Raw genomic sequence first — 25407 nt, 5'->3', positions numbered from 1 at the left:
AATGTTGAAGCTTAGATTCCACATGATGGGAATTGAGCTCCCTAAATTTAGTGCTTCTAACATATGTTTAAGATCTACGAATGTATTTCAGATATAACTCATGCTGGAAGTTCCTGGAAAGCTAAATGTCTGATGTGGTGTGGCATGGAGCAGATTAAATTATAGTTTATTTTCTTCCCTCCTAAGATCCCCCAAAGCATTTGCGAGATTGATGGGTGGTATAGTCATTGCATTACATTTTGATGTGTTTATTTTGGAGGATGGTCTTCCAGTACATATAAAAGGATTTTTAAAACATTGTGGGCAAGGAGGTGGACAGATAATAAATAGAACTTAGTGTTATGATATTCTCTTTGGAAGTTTTTGCTATACTTGATTTCTGCCAGAAGAAAAAGAAAGAGCTGCTGTTTTTGATGCTTGTGCTTTGAGAAATATCAAACCATCTCTTTTGACTGGTTAAAAATCAGTGGGGGTGGAGCAGTGGACATAATTTCCCAAATTCCTACATTGTTGTACCGGAGATGAATTTGGTTATACATATGTGTTCTGCAAAAAAAAGAATGTGGAAAATGACGAGGTGTAATCAATTCAGTAAGGACAATTTATCTTCTGTTCTCTAATAAAAATACATTGCGTTACATCAAAATGGAATTTTAATATTAAGGAAGGTCACTCGGAGTAAACAAATGTCAATAAGTCAAAATGGTAAGGATGGACAGGAGACAAGAGCTATAGTGAGCTGCTGTAGAGTTAGAACAGAACATGCAGGTCTTCTGCCTGCCTTTGCCCATGTTTCACATGTAAGGGTGAGGCAGCAGAAAGGAATTTCAGTGGTGAATTGAATCTAGCCAAGAGAGTTGCTCGAACTCAAGCTTTGGGAAGAAGAGGGGAAAACTGCTGCAGGCAGATGGGCAACAGAGAGAAGGTTTGTACCACCTTTTTGTATGGTAGAGAAATGTGTGTGGAGCCGGACTGAGGCAGATTCTTGATGCCCAGTCAAGTTACTGTAGGCAGGGTTGTATGAATTAGTTCAAGTCTATCTAGAAGATGGTGGCTGGAGGTGTATGTGGGGAGAAAAGTTTGGTGGTGGACTTCTGCAGGAGCTGATGTGTAGGTGGTTGAAGGCAGCAGTCACTGCAATGAGCAGCAAGGTTTTCTGCGTATTGGTTGGAAAGAGTCTCTGTACCCAGTGCAGCTACTGGGTGTCTTGCAACACATCTGGGGAAGCAAATGTCTCACTAATTTGTATCCACTTAGGAACAGTTTTCCAAAGCAACCACATCAACCAAGCATCTACAGTGGCATTTCCGAATTACTGGCAATCTTGCTGGATTCACAATGAACACATAAAAGGGACTTACTGTGAGTATGCTCACAGGATGTTTGTAATAATAAGAGGACAAAATGAGTAATCTCCTGGAAAGCGGTTTAACATATATGCTGTAGTGACTGGTATCTTTCATACAGATATGAAGTTTCAGGGTATAGTTTTCAAGATTGTTTCAAACCAATATCGAAGCAGGTTAAAAGGGCTGTCTCTACCTTTTTCCATGCCTTGACCTAATTGCACTTGCTTCCTCCCTTGTTCTGGGGCTGCTACTGTGTGGCTCTGTGATTATCCAGGTCAAGGATCCTTGGCTGCTGTCATAAACCAGCTGCTGCAGCCCTACTGGCCCATGGGGCGGTGGGTCCAGGGGGCTGGAGCTGGGAAAACGTGGCCTTAAAGCAGTGCAAGCTGCCTGCAGGTCCTTGTACGTGTGAAACGTGGGGTCAGTTGTGTAACGGTTGCAATCACCTAGAGCGACTGGCAGAATGTGTTTCTGGTCTAAATATCCTATTTTGGGGCTTCTTCACCTGGTGTATGGAGCTGTGCCTGGATTTTTCTCCCCTGAGGTTACAGTTGACTCGTGTTTACCAAAATGAAGTGGTAGAACTTGGAAACAAGCATTTTGTTCGGATTTGTTTACAGTCAGTGCACTGGAGCAGCGCTTCCCCTTGAAAGAAGGACTGGGATACTTAAAAATAAGTTGAGATGGCTTACTTCTTTGGTTTATTTTTAGGATTGCAGCTGCTTTTTGCTCTGTGTTGCATACAGCGTGTCTTTTTCTTAAAGTATCACAGGAAAAGCTGCTTTGGTGCTCTTGCATGTAGGCCTGCACCCCTACCAGGAGCTGCAGAGCTATGGGAGCACGGTTGGTCCGTTGTTGGTCCGTTGTGCTCTGTGTGACGGCACCCAGTGATGCTAATGCGTCGTCTGCAGGGAAAGGGAGTTTCAGTTCTCTGTTGCTGAGAACAAAAGGAGCAAATTCTGAAAGAGTGTAAAAGGGCTGCACTGAGGAGGAAATGTTGTGAATGGAGGTTGTAAGTGCTTCTTACCTCATAAAAGGTCTTACAGTGAAGTGCTTTTGAGAAGTAATCCCAGCCTGAGTGACTGGATTAATGGCACCCAGTGTAGTGGGCACTCGGCTCTGCTGCACCAGCCTGAGAGGAGCTCTCCAGAAGCAGCTCTTATGGCTGGTAAAGCAATGATGGTTTGGTGCAGCACGTAGAGCCGTACGGTTGGCTCACTTCTGTGCAGTCCATACAGAAAAGCACAAGTGCTGCACTGTATGGTGGCTGAGAGCAGCGACTGTTGTGGTGTGCTGGGGTCCTGCAGGCACAGCGCCTGGCCCTGCAGCCGTGGGGAACGCCTCATCTTGTTGGATTCACAGCCGGCTTCAGGCCTGCAGCCAGCACCCCGGCTGTTGCATAATGTTACACAGGATGAACCACTGGCAGTTTTCACGCTGGCTATCATTCCAGAGCACTCCCACACAAAGGAAATTGTAGCGTAGATGCAACACTGAGGCTTTTTGTGCAGCCCTCAGCACAATCTAACCAAAATCACTAGGAAAACTAGAAAGCGTTTGGCTGCACCGCTGCAGCCTGCTCACCCGCAGCAGCCTTCTCTTGTCGAGTCTGCGTGTGGAAAAGCACCAAGGCAGCCACAGGTAAGGACAAATGCCTCAGGAAGAAGCAACAGCTCGGTGGTTTTCAGAACTCCAAAGCATTAGAATTGCAGCTATTTTGTAAAAGATAAAAGAATCCTCTTTTGGCTCAAGCCGTTCTTTCATGTTCCGTGAATTCCATGATTTCCAGAAAGAAAGCCAGACTTCAGAGGGCACTGAAGATTTCCCCCTCGTTTCCATGCATGCTTGTTTCATACCAGTTCTCCTGTCAGTCTGATTCATAATGTTCAAAAACACTCATTGCATATTTCCTTCTTCCCCACAGCAACAGCCCGAGTCTGAGACTGTTCATCTGTTCATCCCAGCCTTGGCAGTTGGAGCTATTATTGGCAAGCAGGGACAGCACATCAAACAACTTTCTCGCTTTGCAGGCGCATCTATTAAGGTATTATTACACTGACTAACTTTGTCTCTTCTCCATGACACTTCCAGCAAGTTTGCACAAGCTGTGTTTTCGTGCGTGTCCTCCCCCACTCCGTGCTTAGAATGTGATGTGATAAATGGTACATTTGTTTATAAATCATCTTTTAATCTTCCTCGAGACAAGATAATTAGAAGCATGTTTTCAAACGTCTCCTGAGGTGTGAAATAGAAGCTGCAAAGAAAGCTACTTTGGTGGTCTCAATTTCTTAGAAACAGACTTAAGTCTTAATGATGCGGTGCTTAAAGGCTTTCTCCTCGCTTACGGTAAAGTGAAATTTGGTGAGATAAATTCCTTTTCTGAAACCAAGAGCACAGGTGAAGCCCGCTGCTGCTGTGACTGCTCTTGCTTTGCTTCGGGAGGACCAGGTGGTGCTGTCAGACTCTGGTGGCTCTATACTGAAGCTCTTGTGTTTCAGCCTGATGTAGCCTGAGCTCCTGGGTCAGCCTGCTGTCCGCACAGTGGTGCCCTGCTGTGTTGCTGGTCTGTTTGCATCTTTGCTGCCCCAGTGCATTGGCAGAGGTTGACCTCACGGAAGCATAACTCAACTTCAGCTAGTTGCTGAATATTTGACTCCTCTGCGTAGGGAGGCCTGCTGTTTTGGCTTTGTAACTATCTTTTCTAGATGTTGGAGCTTTTTTCTCATAAATAGTCAGTTCTGCTATTCTGTGCTGCAAAGATGAAGCCTTGGCCTGAATTATGTAGTGTTCCACATGCAGTTTGTAATGTCATCTGCTGCCGTTTGACGTTTTGGCTTCTCCTGGAAGGTGTTTTCTTGGGTGTGCAGGAACTGGGGAACCCTCAGGGCTGGGCTCAGTGTGTAGTCTGCTGAATGCCTACCAATTTACTAGCCATTCAGCCAACTGGTGTGCTACCTGTTTCTATGTGTTATTAAGCCACTATTAAATACCTCTTATGCTACCTAGACAGTTTTCATTAGTACAGATTAATAGTCAGATTTTCAATGCATTGATGGAATAGAAGGAAGTGCAAGGTATTTTTCATCAAATCTGTCTTGCAGGGGATACAATGTACCACAACACTGTTCCTATCTATTGAAGAAGTGATATGTGGAAGGTACTGCTAGGTGGAGAGAAATGTGAAATAGCCTGGACTTCCCAGAACCAGTCCAAACGAGTCCATTAGCTGGTCGTTGGAAGGCAGTTCAGTGGAAAGGGAGTTCCCTGCATTTTTCATGCATCTGGCTAACAGTAGCCTCAGGCTGCTTCTGCTGGCTGGCACCTCTCTACCCAACATATCTATATTAATTGAAATTCAGTTAAAAGTTTATAAAACTGCTGGTCTTTTGTTCTTTCATTAAAAAAAAATTAAGTGAGGAAGATTTTTGTGGAAGTGGGATTAAATCTTGAGGGAATTCAGTGAGTGCAGGATATGCTTACTGAATTTGGAAGTTTTGCTTTTAATATATTTGAGGACCTGGATAACACCCAAAGAAGGGCAGCAAAGCTGGAGAGGGTCTGGAGCACAAGTCTTATGAGGAATGGCTGAGGGAGCTGGGATTGTTCAGTCTGGAGAAGAAGAGGCTCAAGGAAGACCTTATCACTCTCTTCAACTTCTGAAAAGAGGTTGCAACGAGGTGGGGGTCGGCCTTTCTCCCAGATAACAGTGATAGGATAAGGGTTAATGGCCTCAAGTTATGCCAGAGAAGGTTCAGCTTGGATATTAAAGAAAATAGCTTCTCAGAAAGAGTGGTGAGGCACTGGAAAGGCTGCCCAGGGGGTAGTGGAGTCACCATCCCTGGAGGTGCTGGAGAACTGTGTAGACGTGGCACTGAAGGACGTGGTTAGTGGGCATGGTTGGGATGGGCCAATAGTTGTACTGGATGATCTTAGAAGTCTTTTCCAACCTTAACTGTGATAAGTTGGGTGCTCCACGTAAGATTATCAATTAGATTAAAAGCACGGTTTTAACAGTGATCTGGCCAAACAATATGGAACTGCACTATTGCTTCTTAGAGAAAAGTGTTACATGTGACAGCCGGTAATCAAACCTATTCAAAACTTCCTTTGTGTTGACCACCTGTCCTTTATCATAACTTTTGAGCAAAGCAGTAAGTCATAATCATGGAGGAACCTGTGCTTTTAGCTGAGTTTGAGGGAGTGACTTTAGTAACAGAGTAACTGTTGAGTGCTGAAGTAACTGTCAACTTTCCAAACTGGTAACCACAGTTTATGGAGGAAGCAAGCCTTTGCACATGATGCTCTGGGCTTATTTTGAGTTGTACTGTAGATAGTTGCATATGAAAGCATTTTACATCCACATTGTTGTGCTGTCTTTGTGCTCATGTTGAACTTTGTAGATCTAATGAAACTAGCTAGCTGTAGAACAAGACTAATTAAACTGCAGGTGCAGAGGGGCTCTTCACAAGGCTGTGGTGCCAGCCCATGGCTTTGGAGCCACAGGCAGCTCTTGGCAAGTTCAGGTTCTGTTCCTGTGTCGGAGGCTGCTGCCTTGTGATACAGGCTTGACGTGGAACTTCTGTAGGCAGCCAAGGAGCCAGGCAGAGGTTTCTGGACTGTCGGCTGCCCATTTTGCTCTGGAATGCTGGGACCTGTTGGAGAACACTGGCATCTCCTTGCTTAGAAATGCTTTCTACAGTCCTCCTTGCTACCTTTGAAGGAGCTGGGATGAGTGCTACAGATTTTGGGTGTATGAAAGTGACTGTCTGGTCATAACTCAGTATGTGGAAGACTGCTTTTTTCCCAGTTAGGAAATGTAAAGCTATTTCTCTCAGAAATTAAATACTCACCACTTGGGTACAATTTTTACACACACAAACTCTCCTTCCAACAGCGGACACACAAAATGAACGCTGCAGCCTCTTAGATTGTACCTCCAGACACTGAAATGTTACGGTCATGCTTCTTTCATAGAGTGTTACTCCACCTCTTGGGATCGGGACATTCTAAGATGAAAGCAAAGCAAGACATGTCCCAGAACACTTAAATATGTGTAACATGCAAAGATGTAATGGAAGACTTGCTGGAAATCACTTTTCTTAAAATTTCAATAAAGGAGCAGGTGTTCACTGCTGCTACCACATATTTTCTGCTACAAGAAAATATGAGGTGATTGAAAGGCAAAAAACTACAATGTCCATTTTGCCTGAATGGAAATCAGCAGGCTGAGCTCTGTTCAGTCAGCTGGCACCTAACGTGCCTTAAGGATTTGCCCCTCTAAAAGTCCTGTGTTCCAAGGAATGAATGGATTTAGTCTGTGCTCGCCCTTACCCACAATGCTGTATGTTGGCATTTTAGTAAGTGTACCTCTGTAAAGTGAATGTGTATTTTTAGATAGAGCCACTTGGAATGCAGAAATGGTATGTGAACTAACTACACAAACCAGATAACTAGCGTGTAATGTATTCTCCATCTTAGGGTACAATATGAATAATTATATAAACTTTGGTTAGCAAAATTCTTTAGCGAAAATGATGCGTGGTGGCTGGTAATTTGTCTGAAATAAACTACAGCTGTTAAATATGAATAACATCCCTCTGCCAACAGCTAAGAAGAAATCCTGTAATGTTTAAAATATTGCCCATTCAACAGCAGCTATGTAATACTAGATGCAACAATGGAAATGTCAGTTGTGATAAACAAAAGATTCATCCGGAGTGTCAGAGGCTAGTTTGAATTATTAATACCATTGGAGTCTGAGAAGAGCACCCACAGAAATCTTACTTTTGTGGTGACATGAACTTCTGAAGACCCTACGGAGTCTCTGTCTCATCTCTGGTGGAGATTAATTTTTATTTGGGTCACACACGTGTGTGCAGATACAAAGCCCTTGGAAACTGAGAACTTTGTCCAGTATAGAGGAATGTTTTGGACCTGACTAGTTGCAACCGTGAAGAGATCATCTGCTCTAAGGGGGACAATGGCAAGCTCTTGCTAATGGGCAAAACTTGTCAGAAAGGCTGTTTAAGTTAGCTGGCAAGGATAGGAATTTCAGCCTCTTAACCATACTTCTCCTTTTGAAGGCTACATGTCTTGCATCACTCATAGCCATGTGAAATTTGCTTGTAGGATTTTGCCATGTGCAGCTGCATAGATATACCTTTAATTTTCAGAAGTAAACTTGCTTATGGTTTAGCCAATTTCTCCACGTTCTCTTACAGGTAATTAATGTACTTTAAAGAGAACAAGCTGTCATGACTGAAGTGTAATGCTACTGCAGTAATGATTTTTCACTCCTGAACAGAATGTGAGACTGAAATGGGGAGGTGGCTTTAAATGATGCCTTCAAAAGATAGCTACCAACAGCTATGTTTATGCATTCCAGATTGCCCCTGCTGAAGGACCAGATGCCAAGCTGAGAATGGTTATCATCACTGGACCTCCAGAAGCTCAGTTTAAGGTACACCAAAACTTGTTGATCTGTAGGCCTTTAGGCTGCAAGGGCCAATACTTTGGTTCTAACTACTATTTCACTCAGAAGTCTAGCAAATAATAGATCTTTTGCTTCTCATTTACTGAAAATTATGTCACATGGATACACGAGTAATACAGTACCATCAGAGGCAATGTTCTGGTTATCTGAACACTAGTAGCAACTTCATGTAAGATAAAATCAAGTCTAACATGGAAAATATGACCATACTGCATTCCTATCTTTCCCTGTTACCTGTGGTCACAGCAGTTCAGTCTTTCTAGCTCGTCTTAATACATGCAACAGTGCAGCGTATTTAATGGAAATAACAAAGCTGACAGGATGGGTTTCTGAACAGCATGCTGTCTGGAAAATGCTTTTTGGGTGGCTCTGCAGATAAGGATGAGGTTTCTAACTGTATTTACACTATAATTGCATGGAGATACTCCGGTGTGATTATCCCATTTGTGTTCAAATTGAGTTATGGAGTGGCCTTCTGCCTTGAGTGCTGAGGGCTAAGTTTAATTGCCCCCAAAAGGAGGTGACTGTGTTAAGAGTGCAGATGGCTCAGTACAGCAGCTCTGTTTCATCACAGGTGAGGCCCTGAGCAGGTAGGAAGCCACTTGATAGATCATGTCCTGGCATTGCTCTCTTGCTTATTCTTGGTTGGTTTTTTGGTTTTTTTTTTTGTCTTTGCATTATTGCCTCAGGGCATCTTGCAGTAAGGAGGAGCACAAACTTCAGGCATATCTAGAATTGGTTTCATTAATGCCTTCAGGAGTTTTGGAGAAATATCAGGACAGGTATTTCACAGTGGTAATAGTGATCTGGGTGCATTTGGGATTATTGTTCAGTTTGTTCTTACCATATAGATATGAAAAGCTATCAAATGTAAAGCGCAGCTTAGAAGCTCTGCCTCCTTGAGGTGTTTTTTGTGCTTGTAGAGGCTTACTCACATGTCACAATCCACATCTAGGGTGCACTCATGACCTAAGATCAGCATGAGTTGGACTTCTGGCTACCTTCTCTTTCTATTAGATATCAGTGAATTTACTCTCAAGCAATAACAGGCCCATGAAGATTAGGTGCCCTTTATCCTGGTTTTCATGTAGGCAAAGCCTTGTCCTAAAGCTTTCCCCCTCAGGTAGACTTGGAGTCCCACAGAGTTCTGCTGCAAGCTCTGCTCCCCAACCCAGGCCATGCAAGGAGGAAAGTCTCCCCTTCCAGCACCCGCTGCTTTGGCCAAAACCCCATCAATCAGTTACTTCTCTACGCTTAAGCTTCTGCTTGCTAAGAGGGATTGATTTATTAGCCAGTGCTCCTGAGAATGCTGGCCTTGAGAAGGAGAGGAGAGTCCCTCAGGTCTTCCATCAGCTTCAACCCCCACAGCCTGTTACTATCTTTGAGCAACATCCTCTTGCTAGGGAGGGGCAGAGGCAGAGTTCAGTTCTTTATTACCACTGTGATCCTGAAGCAAGACAAATCAAACCCAAGCCTCAGTAGTTCTGTCCTTTAGCTCTGTGTAGGTGTCTTTTCCATCTCTGAGCACACTCTTGCTTGCTGCACAACAGGAATGTTATCTGGATGCACAGCAGTTTGATGAGGGAATGGTTGCTGCTTGGATGAGTAACCAGCTCTTGGAGAGGCCTTGTCAGCGCAGAGCCCTATGAATTTGGCACCCTTACCCTATTACATTGTGTTCTGCTCCCTGTGATTCATGTCAGTGGTAGCTGCAGTGGCTGCACCCTTTCTTCCTCAGCTGTGGTAGCCTGAGGATGTTGCAGTTTGCAAGGCAGGGGAGCTGGAAGAAGGATGGGAATATGCCACTGTTCACAGTCTGTGCTGCAGTGCACCTGAGTTTAGGCATACCTATGATGCCACTACTCAGAGGGGATCATGTTGCCTCCAGTCTGGGACACCATCCAACAGTCTGTGCAGGTTGTCAAGGCGTTATCCATTTGAAAAACTGTTGAAATAAAATGGGCCGTACCACTGTTTGTCATGCAACAGGTTTGGAAATGATTTCAAAATCTCTAACTCAAGACTTGGAGAGGCAGTACCTTAGCTGCTCTTGACCAACACACTTGGAGAGTTTTCCTGCAGCAGGAATCTCTGGTTTGCAGATTGTTGGACGGTGCCAGAATGCAGTCTCTTGCTGCATTTTTGTGGTGTTTTAATGGCTTTTTTGGTATAGACTTTGCCTCACTGGAATGCTAACTACATGTCCTCTATGACAGGATGTCCCACCTAGGCCAAAGCAATGCACTGCAGATTGTTTTCAAACTGTTCATGTGGAATCTGACCTACAAAAAACACTGTACTTTCAGCTCCAATGTCACAGTGTCTTTTGTCCTACCCATTCTACAGTAGTGTGAACCTGACAAACCTTGAGGAGCAAAAAATTGAGATAACTTGCCACTATTTAACATAATTATCTGATCACTGAATTGTCTAGAATTCCACTGTGGTGGTAGACTGTAGGGTGGCTGCACGTAGTGATAGGGCTGGTGGGTGTGATTTAAAGGAAGAGAGAAAGGATCTGAACTGGAAAGGCTTTCTGGCCAGAGGTTTCTTCACAGAGCATCTCTCTTCAGTATCTCAATAGAATTCATCTTCTGATGCCCATAGGATAGGCAGAGGAGAAAATCTAGTTACTACTTTTCAAGAATTCACTGATAAATGGCAGGGGATGAGGAAACATCTTTTAACATCAGTGAGATTCAGCAGCTCAGTCTCAGCGGACTTTCTTCTCGCTACCTGGCACTTGCATATGCCCCAGAAAAGGCAACTGTGTGCTAACTGGAGTGATACTGTTCCCATGGTGCCATTTAGATCCAGACAGATTTAATTTTCTACTTCAGAAAATTGAGCATGCTCTGATTTATTTTTTTTTTTAAACAATATGTTGTAGTTGAGTGTAAAAACTAAGCTGCTTATTGTAAGTGAAGTCTTTGTCCTGTGACTTTAAGTTTAGCATACTTAAAAGAACGAGTTCCTGAGCCAATTAATGGCAATCTGTGCTTCTGGGTGCAATTTAAAAAACAACAAACTTCATCCAGACAGTTCTCTCTACTTCTCTCTACCACCATAGAGATGTAATAGCTTTTTTTAAAAGCAATGTTTTCATGAAAAGGTAGAAGAATCATCTGTTGAATTGTTCCTTGATTCACTGGTCTGTTGTGTAGTTTTTAAGGTTAGACAGCAGTGCTCCCCAGTTTGGTACAAAGACTTCAGAAAAGTAGCTATTACACTGATTGGGAAAATGCTTTGCAGAAGCTGTGTATGGAAAATTCTCCTTTCGGTGGAGCTTTTTGAAGTTAACTCCATCTCAATAAGCACATTCGTTAACTGGAGACGTTTTTGTAGGCTCAAGGGAGAATCTATGGAAAACTTAAAGAAGAAAATTTCTTTGGACCTAAAGAAGAAGTGAAACTTGAGGCTCATATAAAAGTGCCATCCTATGCTGCTGGTAGAGTTATTGGTAAAGGAGGCAAAACAGTAAGTAGCCGATATAAAACTTAGTGTTATTCTGTTATGTTTTGTAATTCAGTGTATGTTATAAGGTTTAAACACTTAGCTAACTAATAGCTAATCCTTTGAAGTTTCATTGAAGCTGATGCTGTTTTCTTATCTATACTTGTTAAACTTTCTATCACCTCCAGACAAACCCATCTCACAGAACTTTTAAAAACATCATTCTGACTTAAACAGTTAATCACAGTCACGTTAATCATATTAATCATAGGTCATACTAGAAATACATTTCTTATAATTAAAACATAGCCTTTAAGACCTGCTTCTTTGAACTGTACCGTATGCTAGATTGTAGAAGAAGAAAGTAGAAATAATCCTCCGATCTCATTTGGTTTAAATTGAATCCAATATGTACACAAGTGATGGCTTTGGACCAAATGGGTTGAAAGCACAATTTCTAAATCAGTGGTAGAAAACTACAGTGTTTTCAGAACTCAATACCAGAAAACAATGACCAACAACCACTCAGTAATTTGCTTTGTCTAATGACATCTCCTCAGCTCAGCTTTTGTTAATGCAAAGATGCTGGTATGTCTGTATTTTCCCATGCCTGTGAGTCAGGCGATAAGAGGTACTAGCAAAGAAATGCTGTCAGTCTTGGGTGTTCTTTGACATTTTTTTCTTCCTTACACTGTATGAGTTCTCTGGCCTTAGACTTGTAAACTCAACTGCAAACACTGCGGCGTGTATCTGCTTTTTATAAGTAGTGTAGTTAACACCTTCTGTGTGTTGTATTTAGACTTTAAAGCACTTCTAGAAGCATAGAGAACTTGGCGCTAATTTATGTTAGAGAAAGGAGGCTCATCTTGCAAAGTACGCTGCTGCACAAAGATACTTTCTGTAGTGAGTTTCTTTTTTTGGACAGAGGATGTTTCTAAGGTCAGCAGCATCTTTGAGGCTTGGGTGTTGTGGAGTATTTGTTTGTCTAAGATTTTCTAACAGCTCTTTATTTACAGGTAAATGAGCTTCAAAACTTGACAAGTGCAGAAGTTGTAGTCCCTCGTGACCAGACACCTGATGAAAATGACCAGGTGGTTGTGAAAATAACTGGTCACTTCTATGCATGCCAGGTAGGAGGACTGCAGTGAAGTTCTATATTGCCTTGATGTTTCCATGGGCTGCCTTCTCCATCTACATGTATAGTGAAAGGATAGAACACACTCGGCTTATAGGAAGCACTGCTTGCCAGGCTTGTCTAATTGTCTTGCTGTAATATGAGAGATTTATAGCAATGTTGCATTCACACATATGTAAAACAGTCTTCTTGCAAGTCTATGTTGCTCTGTTTAGGTGCGGGCAGTTACAACTTTCAAAGCAAAAGAAAACCCAAGTTGTAACTGGACTGAAATGCTAATGAGGGATATAAGCTTTGTCATGGTACCTGGCAAGGAATGCGATTTGCCTGTATCTCCTGATCTGTTAATTTAATGTCATATAGAAAGGGATCACAAGATTCCTTCCCTTGCCTCATTGATTCCTTTGTTATGTTGCTGCAGGTGATTCACAGCTCAGAAATGAGATGGGAGGGCTCCTAAATTCTGTGAGATATAACCTCCTGGGATCTCTGTCTCTCTGTCTCTCTCTCTCTGTCTCTCTCTCTCTGTCTCTCTCTCTCTGTCTCTCTCTCTCTGTCTCTCTCTCTCTGTCTCTCTCTCTCTGTCTCTCTCTCTCTGTCTCTCTCTCTCTGTCTCTCTCTCTCACACACACACACACACACACAATTAAAGAGTCCACTCTGTAGTGAAGCAGTTGTTCTTACAGAATGTACCTCTAGTGGAATAAAATGAAGTTAACCTGGAACTTCAGTTAGTCTTGTAGGTAGTCATCTTCCTGTGCTTTCTATGTTACACGTGGTAAACCTGACCATGTGGGTAGATGGAAAAAGTAGAGAAGTTTAAAAACTGTGCACTATAACTAAAAAAGATGATATAATGAGTAATTGGTAATGAGTAATCAGTTCTAGGAACCTGGTTAGTCCAAGTTTTTGGTATCCCACTAGCATCTTCAGGGTCTGTTGTGAACTGCAGTCACTGCACGCCGTCATCATGGGTTGTCTCTTCTTTATTTCCTTCAGCTTGCTCAGAGAAAAATTCAGGAAATACTGGCTCAGGTAAGAAGGCAGCAGCAACAGCAAAAAACATTGCAAAGTGGACAGCCTCAGCCAAGACGAAAATAAAGGTTTAGGAAATGGCCCATCAGAGACAGATGCCAGACCAAAGACAGACTGTGCAACAGAGAGACGGGTGGTGAGCACCTGTTGAAGTTATATGCAGAAGATCCACCAAGCCAATCACCTGTTCGAGGACCAGGCAACCGCTGAACGCTGTCTCTGAGAATGTATTCTTTAGGCTCTCTCAAACTTTTGAAACCCAGCTTTAAAATAAGGACCCCTTCACTTCCCTTTTGTTCTATTCTCACAATTTAACATAAACTCGTTAGTCTTTTTTATTGTTCTTATTATTCCCCAACAATTTTAGAACTTGGTTTAATGAAGCTTTCTCTTCTGAGTTCACTGGTTTAAAAGCAAAAACAAAAACAAAAAAAAAAAAAAAAGAAAAAAGAAAAAAGGAAAAAAAGAAAAGGCATTGCTCTTATAGGTCCAGCTGTAAAAGAAGAAACACACGAGGAGGGTGGGATGGTGGGTGGGCTAGGGTTAGAGCAAGGGTATCGACAAGAGTTTAAGTGTTAGTCCCAATGTTGAAACAAGTGGCATTTTTTAAAAAGAATTTGGTTGCATTTTTACATAACACTGCCATGAATAACCTAAGGGAAGTGTTGAATGGTGTTGGCCAGGGCATAAAAAGATAAATATGCATTTTACTAAACTACCTCAGGCATTTAGTACCTCAATGAGAAATTGTTCCTTTTTTGCTTTTTTTTTTTGGTATTTTGTATACTTTATAAAGCTAATAGTTCTTGAGCATTTTATTTTTTTAAAAAAAATTAAAATTTGATCAGCCACCAGCCAGGAGTACTACGGACTTATCGGGGAAAACTATAGCAGAGCACTTCTAGCTGCTGGCTGATGGGAGTAAGGTGGGTAAAAAAAACACGGCCTCAGATTTTCTGAGGGCTTCAACACCATCATTTGTTTAAAAAAAAAAAAAATTCAGTGAATGTTCAAAAGATAGCGAATGATGCCAACATTCTGATAGCAGCAATGCCGTTTAGTTTTCTTTTAAGATGGGATGAAAAAGTTTGTGACGGTACTTTTTTGGGAACAGGACAAGGAAGTGATGGCAAGAGGCTGGGGTTGGGGGAAAAATTTAGAAGGCTGCAAGAGGCTGAATTTTTTTTTTGTGCTACTTGATTGAATGCATGAACCCTTTGTGCCTTTGACCATCACTACCTAATAATGCTACATTTAACCATTTGCAGCCCATTTGGACTTTGCCATTTTGTTCAAAGAGCAAGCTTCATCTTCAGTTTGATAGAACACTCGATCTGCTAGAGCGTATTGGAGGCCGCGAGGGTTTCTGCTGTCTGCAGGTCATATCATACTGCTTTCAGTTACCACGATGGGGGAAGGTCAAACGGTGTTTGATCACGTTGAAAGATAACGAAGGCTAAGTTTACATATCCAGCCGCTGTTATGGGCCACACTAAGCCACTTTGAAGGTTTTGAAAACTATTACAAGAAAAAACAAACCAACAACCTCTCTAGCCTGGCTTATAATAGATGCAGCAGGATTTATGCACGTTCTGCAACCAACCATTAGAGAAAAAAACGTCAAAAGGCAGGGATAACAGGAAAGTTACCAAATTTTTTAATTTCAGAATGTAATTTGAATGCTGATTGTGGTAATAGTGACACATTCAAGTTTCTACAATAAACTTCAGTCTACCTCAGTTTAAAAAAAAAAAATGTGGCAACACATGGTGCATAAAGACTGCTGTGTGTGTGTGTGTGCGCGTGCGCGCCTGTATGTGTGTGGTCGACAGAGCCATGCTATTACCTCTGAACCTTTTTTTGTGATGTTTTTTGTGCATGAGATGATCAGAATCACCATGCTGCACTGATTTGAGGGGCACAACGAGCAAAAACATTTGTTTCATCATTTTGTTATCTACCTCTTAGGTTCATGTTGAAATAGAGGCATTACTACATAGACTAGATAATTTTCCCAAAGATCATTGTTGTACAGATTAGATAATTTTGAAAATGGTCTGAAGTGTTTTTCCTGCATCTCTTCTTTACTAATTGGTTTAAAAACCACAAACTTATGTTGTAGTGTTAGCAAAGAAAAATGAGTTTCTTTTCCTTTTTTGACAGTGACCTTCATTCTAGCCTTTAGGATAATTTTTTTTCTTACAATGAATTTAAAATTACTGAAGTATGAAAAGTCATAGCATTTTAATTTTTGTCGAGGCTTAAGTCAGTCTGATGTTCCTTTCTTAACATTTGAGAAGGATTTGACTTCATTATTTTCCATAAAAATTATTTACAAATAGGCGCTGCATTTACATCTACTGATTTAATTACTGTCATATCTCTTAAATTTCTAGACTTAGTATGAGAAATCATGTTTTATTTTCAATTGAGACTTGGTAATTTGGAGTATTTGGGAATAGCTAGAAAGTAAATACTGTAAATGATTTCAAAATCCACAAAGTATGGATCATTTTTCATCTGTAATGTGCCCCCCAATGCAGCTCCACTTGCCAGATGCCTCTGAATGGAATAAAGAGTTTAACTCCTATCATCAGATACAGTTGTGTGTTGTTTTTTTAAGCTAATGAGGCATAACGACTGACTGTTCCAAGTATTCACCGTGCTTTGATCGAGTTGTTTTTCTCTCTGTAGTACTAACCCAGTAAGGTAGAACAGTTACCCGCAGGCATTCCGTAGCTGCTAGGGCACCTGGCAGCCAAGTTACAATGTTCGCACTTTCCAGTACAAGTACTGACTGTCCAATTCATCTTTTCCCTTTCATATAACACCACTATGGTATGTAGTACAATCTTTAGTTCACAGTTTGTCTCATGCAGATAACTTAGTCTGGTTTGCTCTGGAAGGAACACGTGCACAACAGTTGTGACCCAATGCAAATGCGAAGGGAGCTTTTAACAAGTTTCAAGTGAGATCTGAACTGTAGTATAAACTTTTTTTTTTTCAGCTGCTGTTTACCCAGTCTTTACTTTGATGCTTTGTGTGTGGTGCAGCTGGGCAGTAAGTATGGCCCAGAAGCCTGCATCGTTCATTAGTGAGCAAATACAGCACCTTGGATCTCACTTCGTTCCACCTCCGCTGTCCCAGACACACCCACTGCCAGGAAGGTGGTGCCCTCAGTTGGAACCCCAGTGAGGTGGTTTCTTCTCTTGATTTAGATCCCTTTTAATGTTATTTGGAATGAGATATTTCATTGTGAATGCTCCAAGGTAAGAGGGAGGTGCTGGGGAATGAGGAAGAGCGTTCACAAATAACAACTCTATCTTTTAAAGTGGAGTGAAAAACTAGGCTTCTTTTCCAAACTCTTGCATCTTCCCACTTGCCTTCACAGCTCATTTACTGAGACCAACCAGCAGAAAGAACTGAAGAAATGATGTCTGCAGAAAATACTGTGTATGGTACTGCATTTTATGGGGAACTTGAGCTCACCCTTCCCATGAGCTCATTTCTCAGACCTGGCATCCCTGCCCTTTGAGCAACATAAATTAAGCCTCCCTCTGTAATGCTGATGCATTGGTCATCGTTAAACCTCTGACTTTTTAATCATTTGCTTAATCATGATGCTTTTATTCGCTTCTAACCTTCCGAAGCTTTTATTCCTCAGCTGCAATTTCAAAGGCATGCGCTCTTTATGTTAGTTTCCATCAAATGAAGCATGTATGCTGTGCAGGACAAGCAGAGTCTCAACATGGCGCTGGAGCATGGGGTTTGAAAATGAATGTGAGAAATCAATGGGGTGAACACTCAAGCTGGGTAAGCTGGGCCGTAACAGCTGTTAGCTCAATTGATGGATGTACACACTGCCTGATGTCTGAGTTACTCAAATGCAGGGCAGGAAATTTTGTGGTGTGGTGACAAGTTTCATGTTGTTGTCTATCCCATTGTCAAGGGATCCCAAACAGAGCCAAGCCTGCACGCACCTCTGTACAAGACTGAACAGTGCACCTGTCTTGCTGGACAAACTACAATAAGGGCTTATTTTTATTTTACATGAGGGTCTCACATTATCCATGGAGATGAACTGTTCCCATATGTTCTTCCCAAAGGGATTTAGCGTTGCACAGCAGTGACCAGCCAGACTTTGTTAATTCCAAGGACTCGAGTCAGGCCAAAGGCTCAGTGAGTCACATAGGGTGGTATAGATTATGATGGCTTGCATTAAATGAGAGGTGAAGAAGTGTTTTCCTGAGCTGGAATTTCTGATTAACAGCAATCGGTGGATTTTCCAGCTAACTTCTTTTCACAATCTGCCTTGACAGTGATTTCTTTTTTCCATGCATCTTAGTGTTTTTGTCTCATACTTTTCTTTACCATCATGCATTTCCAATGGTAAGAGTCCCAGACATCACGTGACAGCTGCTCCCTATCACTGCTCTTTTCTAGGCTCTCATTACTGTTCTTTCGTTACTAAATGTTAAAGTATGGTGAGTGCATATAATAAGGTAACATGTGCTGAGTCTGCCTCTATTCAGCTAGCTGTACACGTCTTCTGCAGGAAAAGGCTTTCAGGGAATGGTCTGAAGCTACTCCTATGTATCTCTCCTAGGAGGAAATGCCTGGTTTTGAAGCCACCACAATGTGTAAGAAAGCCAATGTAATCTTTCCTCCAGGTGAATTTCTTGTTGCTAAGTATCAGGAAGCATTCTGCAAATCTTTTTTTGCAGACACGTTTACCACTAACATCTTTAATTTTGTGGACAGATCTGGTGTTACCTCCATTCAATAACTATATTTATTACAGTTCCTTGTTTAATTTGCAGAGCTGTATCTGCTGCCTTCTAACAAAGAGCAGGTGAGTTCACGGTAGTTACTGCTAAAATAAGAGGGCAGACAGCATGATAAATGACCCAGAGTGAAATGGGGCAGATGATATTCTTTGTGAGGTATTATACAAACAGCAGCTGCTGTAGAGGGAGGAGATGCTGTCTGGGCTTGAAGAAGGCTACGGATGAAAATATGATTAACCTGAGCATCTACTTATCCTGATGCAAAGCAAGCTTCTCCAGAAAGAAGAGATCCTAATCTAGCAATGAAAGCCTTGTTCCGTAATGAGAAAACAAGACTTGTTACCATCCTGAAGCTCTTCTCACTGGATTTTAGCAGTTGCTGACCAAGAATAGTGTGCAATGACATCTGAAAGTGCTGAACTATCTGTCCAACAGCAAGTTATGCTGAGTAACAAAGGGCTTCCTCTAAGACTATTTTCACCCACCTCAAAAGGTCTGAAGGTTTACACTGCCACAGCATGTTGCCTCAGTGTCCTGTTCCAGGAACCAGGTGAGAGGAAAACTTCTGAGAGAGGCTAGTTGTGCACTTACAATGAGCTGAATGTTTTAATACGTAGGCAAGGAGTTGAAGTTCCTCAGTTGTGTTTTTATTGTTATTATTAAAAACAGATTGGCCTTGGCTGAAGAACTGACTTACTGTTCTGTTAATTCAAGACACATTTGTCACTGCTACTCTTGGCTTTTATGCGCTCAGCAACACCATTCTGTTTTCTCTCTCCATTCAACTCGGCACATGATTTGCTTCACCTCAACCAAAAGCAACTGGCTTCATACAAGAAGCCTCATTTAAACTTTACTACTTAATGTAGATTTACCTTACAGCACTCAAGCCATTTTGCAGGAAGGGTACTTCAGCGTGCACTGCTACCACAGGCAGGCCTTTCAAAGACACTAGAAAAACAGCCACTGCAGAGGCTGTGCCTGAGTTTGGGGGTAAGTAGCTTAAAGGGATGTCTTTTCCTACTGTTCTCACTGCAAACTCCATTGAGCTGCCTTCTTCCAGGAAGGTCCCCTACGATACTGTCCTTTTATGACATTCTGGTAGCTTGTTCGATATATTGGTTTATGCTGATCACCTGTGGTGATGGCTAAGTTGCTGTGCCTCCTGTGTCTGCTGAGGCACACTCGTGTCTCTTTCTAGTCAGGCACCTCAGCAGCTACATTAAGTTCTTGTCACAAGTTGATCACTGCTCTTCGGAAGTCAGTCCCAGTATAAAGTCTTCTGGCAGTAACTGTGGAGTCATCTGTGCCAGCTGGTCATCATAGGAACCTAGAGTCCACAGCTTCTCCAGTTCATAAGTCTCTCGTGTCTCTGGCAGCATGAAGTGTACCACTATGCTTCCTGCACAGAAGAAAAAAAGCACAATAAATAAGCAGTGAGCGTTCTCTGCAGCATAGTTCAGGGCAACGAAACAGGTTAAGTTTGAAAACGCTCAAATACAGGTTTTACCATGATAGGGTGGGGTAAGAATGCTTATTTTAGGGATCTATCAGCAGTGAAACATAGTAGCCCTTTTTGTTAGTGACCTGTAAAGCACTACCACACTTCCAGCTTCACAGAGTCTAAGTACTCCAACCCCATCCTGGCTAGATATAACCTGTCAGCTGATGGGGGAGGTCTCTTCTTCAATCACCAATTCCAGCTCTTGAACAAGGAGGAACTGATCATTCCTTACACAGAATGCAAGAATAAAGCCAGCAGAACGCGGACAGTGCTCCCATTTAAAACAGTATCACAGAACTCCACATCAAAGAAGTTGTCTTCCTTCTGTCCCAAGAAATTGTAAGCCAGAACTTTTACTTAAATGAGCTCCTTCCCCAAAGCTACAGATGAACTTTCAGCTTCCCTTTACTATCAGCAACGTAAAGCTATAGCCAATGAGTTTTCTTTAGGTGTGTCCCATGCTGCTTAGCTTTGTTCATATTTTTTAACACGAAACAGCTGAGCTCAAACTTTGACAAAGCCTCACCCTTTTACTGCAATGAGTGTTTTCTTACAGGGTTTCATTGTTAAAACAGCAAAAAAGCTCATTCCAATATACTTCTAATATGTTTTCTCTGGTTATACCCTTCAATTTCAATTACTTCTTGGTTTATAATTATCAAACATCATCAACAGTAATGTAACTGAGCTGAACATCGTTGGCTGCAGTGCTTTCTCACTCATACTCTCTTAAGCCAAAACAGAGAGAGTGAGATAACAGAGATGGTGGTGAAGCTGCAATGCTGCTCTCTGAGGGTAAAGCCCTGAATGTTGGTGTGGAAAGTTCCACACTTAAGAACAAAATACTAAACTCAACTCCTTTAGGACTGTGGCTTTATCTAGTGCCATAGGATGACATAGGCAGTGGCAGTCTGTCCAACAGTTCACTACTCAGGCAGCATCCCAAGAGCCTCTGCTTGCCCAAATGGTCATTCTACAAACTTGTGGAAATTTACTGAAGCAGCTTTTCTCTTCAGTAGTTCTACATTCAACTTATTAAGACTGCTTTAGCTTCTGAAGAGTAGTTTCTGCCTTCTTCTCAATGCTGTGATATTTAGTGGAAGTTAACTTAGTAGCTCCATGGGTTCTATCCACAACTGACATTGTAAAACATCAGAGCACTGACAACTCTTTGTGGCAACCAGGGCTCACTGGGATGTTTCCTTCCTTAAAGACCTCGTGCAGAATGTCATATAGGTCAGATTCACAAATACTTACCAAAATCAATGCACAGCCAGTCATGTGTCTCTTTCCCTTCGATCCGAGTGTGAGGATCACTTTCTTCTTTCTGATGCTTGTACTGAGAAGCAACAGCAAAAAAATAAAATACTTCACGTTCATTTAAACACACTCAGACCTGGCAGCTAAACTTGACTTTGTCAAGCTGTGTAGAGTTGTTTTAAATCTGAACTGGAGAGGGGGAGAAAACAAGTTTGACTTTGCATCACAGAAAAGGCAAAGAAGTCTCCTGCCTCAAGAGCGTGCTCTGAGCACTCACTGCATAGTGGGGAAAGTATGATCAGCATCCAGGTTTACAAGCTATGAACTACTGTGACAAAGAGGAGAGGGCAGCTGAAAGCAGGACTGCAGAAGCTATGGGGGCAAGGCTGGGAGTTTCCTATGCAACACATCAGCTTTTGCAGACATGGGCTGGAGGGGCTCCGGTCTTCCTACCTGCAGCACCAAGAATCTAAGCATCCCCCACAGCTGGAGAAATTGCACAGCTGGAGGTTTAAGTACAGTTTCCTTATATGAAGCATAAATTAAGGAAAAAAAAAAAAACAAACAACCCCCCAGAAAACCAACCTACAATACTGAAGTTCCTGAATCTTCACTGCTCCTTAATTAAAAGTTTTACCTTATCTCTAGTTTAAGTATCTTATCCAAAACATGGAAACCTTTTTTAAGCTGCAATTAAAACTAGCAAACTAAGAAGATATTTATTTCAGAACAAGGAAACAGTACAGGTGCACAGCAATAACAGTCCTTTCTGCCTTGAAAGACAGACTATAAAGTCAGACTGTAATAGTATGGCCAGTGAGGAAATGAATCCTACTTCAATATGAAATCAATTATCACCAGATGCAACTGTTTGTGGTTGCTCCATACAACACTACCTGCTGGACAATGGACCCAACCTGCAAAGAACAGAGCAGCCATAACTTAATTAAGAAGTAGTTTTACGTTTCTCAAAGGTAGCTTATGAGATATCCTTAACAGAAGGTAACTAAAGACATGTAACTCAGCATGGCAAAGCTGAGGCTGATCTCCACCACGTTTCCTTCAGCCCTGTCTTTAAAGGCTGTTTAAAGACAAGCATTATGTTCTTCCTCTAACGTGACACCAGACAGGAAAGAGTAAGCAGCAGCTGGGATTTTGCTGCTTACAAGCTGCTAGAAGAGTGGGAAGGCCTCATGCTACACACAGGCACATCTGTATTTCAGTGCCAGTAAATCAGCCATTATCATAACATTGCAAGTGTGGTAGCACTAAGCTAGCCAGCTGCCCCAGCACCTGCTATGCTTAGCACCTTAGGCTTCAGCTTCCTTTTTGCCTACAAAGCTTCCAATGCCAGGTATGCTCTGCCACTCTGAGTACTGAAAAGTAAAACCATCTCCCCCTTCTCCCCTCAAGTTTCACAGCTGAAAGCAACAGGGCTAGAAGAAAAATAAATGAAGAATTAGGAGAAATACAGAGTCAGGAAGTGAAAGGATGTGTATGAGAAGGCAAGCTGCAGGTTAGGAGTAGAGACAGGTGAACAAGATGGGTGCACGCTGCACTCTTCACACCATGCTTTTAACAGTCAGGACAGCTCTTTTCTGGCCTCAAAGATTTGCCCTCCCAGAGTTAGGTCCTCATCACTAAGCTCTACCTGTAGTCTTATTCTGACCTCTGCTCCCACACTGAAAAGCACACTCTGCCAAAGTCAAACTGTGCAAGATTTCTGTGACGGATGGCTGCTGCTTCTCCTTCCCTTCTGCACACGCACAGCACAGTCACTGTTTAATAGCAGTTTGCTTTAGTAAGCTCAGGAGAGGATCCTTTGCCTCTTTCTTCTGGTCTTACAGTGTATTTGAAAACCTGCAGGTTTGATGGATTAGGGTTTGAGAACAGTCAGATTAGGCTATTTTGAGGGAGCAGGAATAGCTGTGAAGCACACTGAACTGAAGACAAGTGGATACAGTTTGTCTGTACCATTTCACATCACTGATCAACACTTCCACTGTAGCCATCAACCTGTGCTATTGTCGTCAGTGCTTGGAATACAGAAGTCTGTTTTTGAAATATAAACTCTACATGTTGAGCAGCACCACAAAAGAAGAGAACTACAGTTAGTTGGTGGATGCACTCAAAAATAAATGACATGACAATATGCAATTTCATCTTGCCCAGTGTATCTGTATAACCGTAAGCCGAGGGAAATGAATTTCACAGTGTAAATCTTCACCTAAAACCACTCTCACCAACCAAGAGACTGCAGTGGGAAGCATCTTACCATTTTCAGCATATACTGTGCCATTGCATGGAGATGCCGTGTTGAAGATCCGCTGACTACTATAAAATAATGACAGTACTTTATTTCTGGAGGTACTTGGATGACACAGATGTCCTTTGCGTTCTCTTGCCGCAGCAGATTTACAACAAAGTCAATGTTGAACTTTGGAAGAGAAGCGTCTGGAACAGAAAAAAATAACAGTGGTAATGATAACTTCTTTCTTGCAAAAGTCAGCCACTTGCAAGTTATCAAAGATGCAAAATAGCACTGAACTAAATGAAAGCCACTCATAGTGAAGTTTGGTTTGGTACTGGCAATCCAACACGAACAGCTCATTTTTAAAAGCTATGTTTTAAAGCCATCCCACTTGAGTACTAAGCTCTCTTCTGGTAACTGGTGCTCTCTCGATACCTGGAGCTGTTGGCAGACGTTGCAGTTTCCTTAGGGTAACTTCTTTATTTCTCGTGAGCGCATCTTGAAGTCAACACTATCACCGGATATTTGACAATTCAGATGGATGAAAACAAAATACTTGAGCAGACGTTCATTTTGAACGCATTAAAAATATTCCACAACAGTGCTTGCCGACAGGCCCTGGCAGGCCCCGGGCAACGTGTGAGAAACCCAACTCTTAACAGGACGAAACGAACGTATTAAAACAGAGCTGATGTGACGCAGCGCTCTTTTCCACGCTCTCCGGCCTGCTCTGCCACAGGGGATCACCACAGAATCCTAAAACACCTCTCACATCACCCAGCCCAGCCACCAGCCCACCCCCACCATGCCCACTGCCCGCGTCCCTCAGTGCCACACGGCCACACGTCCCGCACGCCCCCAGCACCCTGTGCCAGTGCAGCACCGCTCCTTCTGAGAGCTTTCCAAATAGCCAACCTTAAACCCCCCCGGCGCAACTTCAGGCCGTTCCCTCTCATCCTACTGCTGTTACCTGGAAGCGGAGGCCGGCCCTCATCTCACTACAACCTCCTTTCAGGGGGCTGCAGATTTGTTATCACGCCGTAGATAAATCTCCAGTCACTGCCTTTAAATGCCTCCAAGTGCGCCAGTGCGGAGCCCAGCACGCCGGTGCCGTTACCTTCTGCTCCCACCACCGGGCCAGTCCGTCTCCGATTTGCCCTACCGAGGCAGACAGCAGCCGTCTGCCTACTTCAGCCCGTCAGCACCGCGCTGTGGTAGCGCACACCGAGCAACAACGCAAAACCACGCTCCGTATTTACCAATATAAAGACGGAGCCGAACAAAAGAACAGCGGCTACACGCAAGTACCGGCACGGATGGGGTTAGGAAGCCGGCTCCATATCCGTGAACGAAGGCCTCAGAGCTGAGGGAGCGGGGCACCCTCCCGGCTCTCGTCCCCCACAACACCGAGGCAGCCAAAGCGGCCGCGATAACGGCCCATACGCGGGAGCAGCGCCCTCTCCCCCGTCCGCGGGCCCTACCTGTCGCCTGCCGCCATTCCGGCGCCGCGGCTGCCGCTCCGCCGCCCCCCGCGTTCCTCACAGCCGCGCTCCCACCCGCGCGGGGCGCCCCGACGACGGGCGCGGCGGAGCGAGACCGCAGAAGGCGGCAGCCCCCCAGCAGCGCCCTCCACATGCCGGCCGTCCTACGCCCCGCCCCCGGCCTGGCTATCGCACGGCGATTGGCCGGCCTGCCTGCCGCCCCTCGCGCCTATTGGGTTATCCCGCTGTCGGTCTGCTTGCGTCGTGGGGCGCGAGACGGCGCGTGCGCGGAGGCCACGGAGGTGGGAGGGGGAGGCCGTGCTGCAATGGTGGCGGGACGGCCCGGCCCCGCCCCGTGCGGGCTGAGTGCCCTGCTGTGAGGGCGGGGCGGGGCTGAGCGTCAGGCGTGTATAAATACACGAGGACTAAGGCACGGGCACGTGTGCTTTCTGTAGGCAGACGCTGTTTTGGTCAGTACTTGGACAACGCTCAGGGATGGATGCCCCATCCCTGGAGGCATTCAGGGCCAGGCTGGATGTGGCTCTGGGCAGCCCGGTCTGGTGGTTGGCGACCCTGCACATAGCAGGGGGTTGAATGTCGGTGATCATTGTGGTCCTTTTCAACCCAGGCCATGCCATGATTCTATGAACTTGCCAAGC

The 25407-nt window shown here is 43.5% G+C and overlaps 2 protein-coding genes across 6 annotated transcripts in view; one reads left to right on the top strand and one right to left on the bottom strand.

The window, feature by feature from the left end:
* IGF2BP3 (insulin like growth factor 2 mRNA binding protein 3) overlaps positions 1 to 16063 on the top strand; it is a 107425-nt gene extending 91362 nt beyond the window's left edge. For all 5 annotated transcript variants that reach the window (XM_015281444.4, XM_025147195.3, XM_025147196.3 and 2 more), the window contains 5 exon segments: positions 3274 to 3393; positions 7735 to 7809; positions 11188 to 11319; positions 12312 to 12425; positions 13430 to 16063. In XM_015281444.4, coding sequence (XP_015136930.1) covers positions 3274 to 3393; positions 7735 to 7809; positions 11188 to 11319; positions 12312 to 12425; positions 13430 to 13531 — 543 coding nt within the window. In that variant the 3' untranslated portion in view covers positions 13532 to 16063.
* Positions 16064 to 18877: 2814 nt separating this feature from the next.
* MALSU1 (mitochondrial assembly of ribosomal large subunit 1) lies at positions 18878 to 24926 on the bottom strand. The gene is made up of 4 exons (XM_418715.8): positions 24749 to 24926; positions 23292 to 23470; positions 21014 to 21095; positions 18878 to 19654 (listed from the first exon to the last, which is right to left on the bottom strand). Exons 1-4 carry the CDS (start codon positions 24900 to 24902, stop codon positions 19497 to 19499), a joined length of 573 nt encoding a protein of 190 aa, XP_418715.2. The 5' UTR covers positions 24903 to 24926; the 3' UTR covers positions 18878 to 19496.
* Positions 24927 to 25407: the final 481 nt, after the last annotated feature.

This window comes from Gallus gallus, chromosome 2 (assembly GCF_016699485.2).
Source record: "Gallus gallus isolate bGalGal1 chromosome 2, bGalGal1.mat.broiler.GRCg7b, whole genome shotgun sequence".
NCBI classification, from domain to species: Eukaryota; Metazoa; Chordata; class Aves; order Galliformes; family Phasianidae; genus Gallus; species Gallus gallus.
The sequence above is the reverse complement of the archived record's forward strand: the minus strand, read 5'-3'. Positions and strand labels throughout refer to the sequence as shown.

What these genes read in the sequence shown, in the direction of transcription:
- MALSU1 (XM_418715.8), bottom strand. Translation starts at nt 24,902, where the DNA reads ATGTGGAGGGCGCTGCTGGGGGGCTGCCGCCTTCTGCGGTCTCGCTCC. An exon ending in GGAATGGCGGCAGGCGACAG is followed by an intron (nt 23,471 to 24,748) that starts GTAGGGCCCGCG and finishes TTTCTGTTCCAG; the next exon opens with ACGCTTCTCTTCCAAAGTTC. An exon ending in CTGGCTGTGCATTGATTTTG is followed by an intron (nt 19,655 to 21,013) that starts GTAAGTATTTGT and finishes TCTTCTGTGCAG; the next exon opens with GAAGCATAGTGGTACACTTC.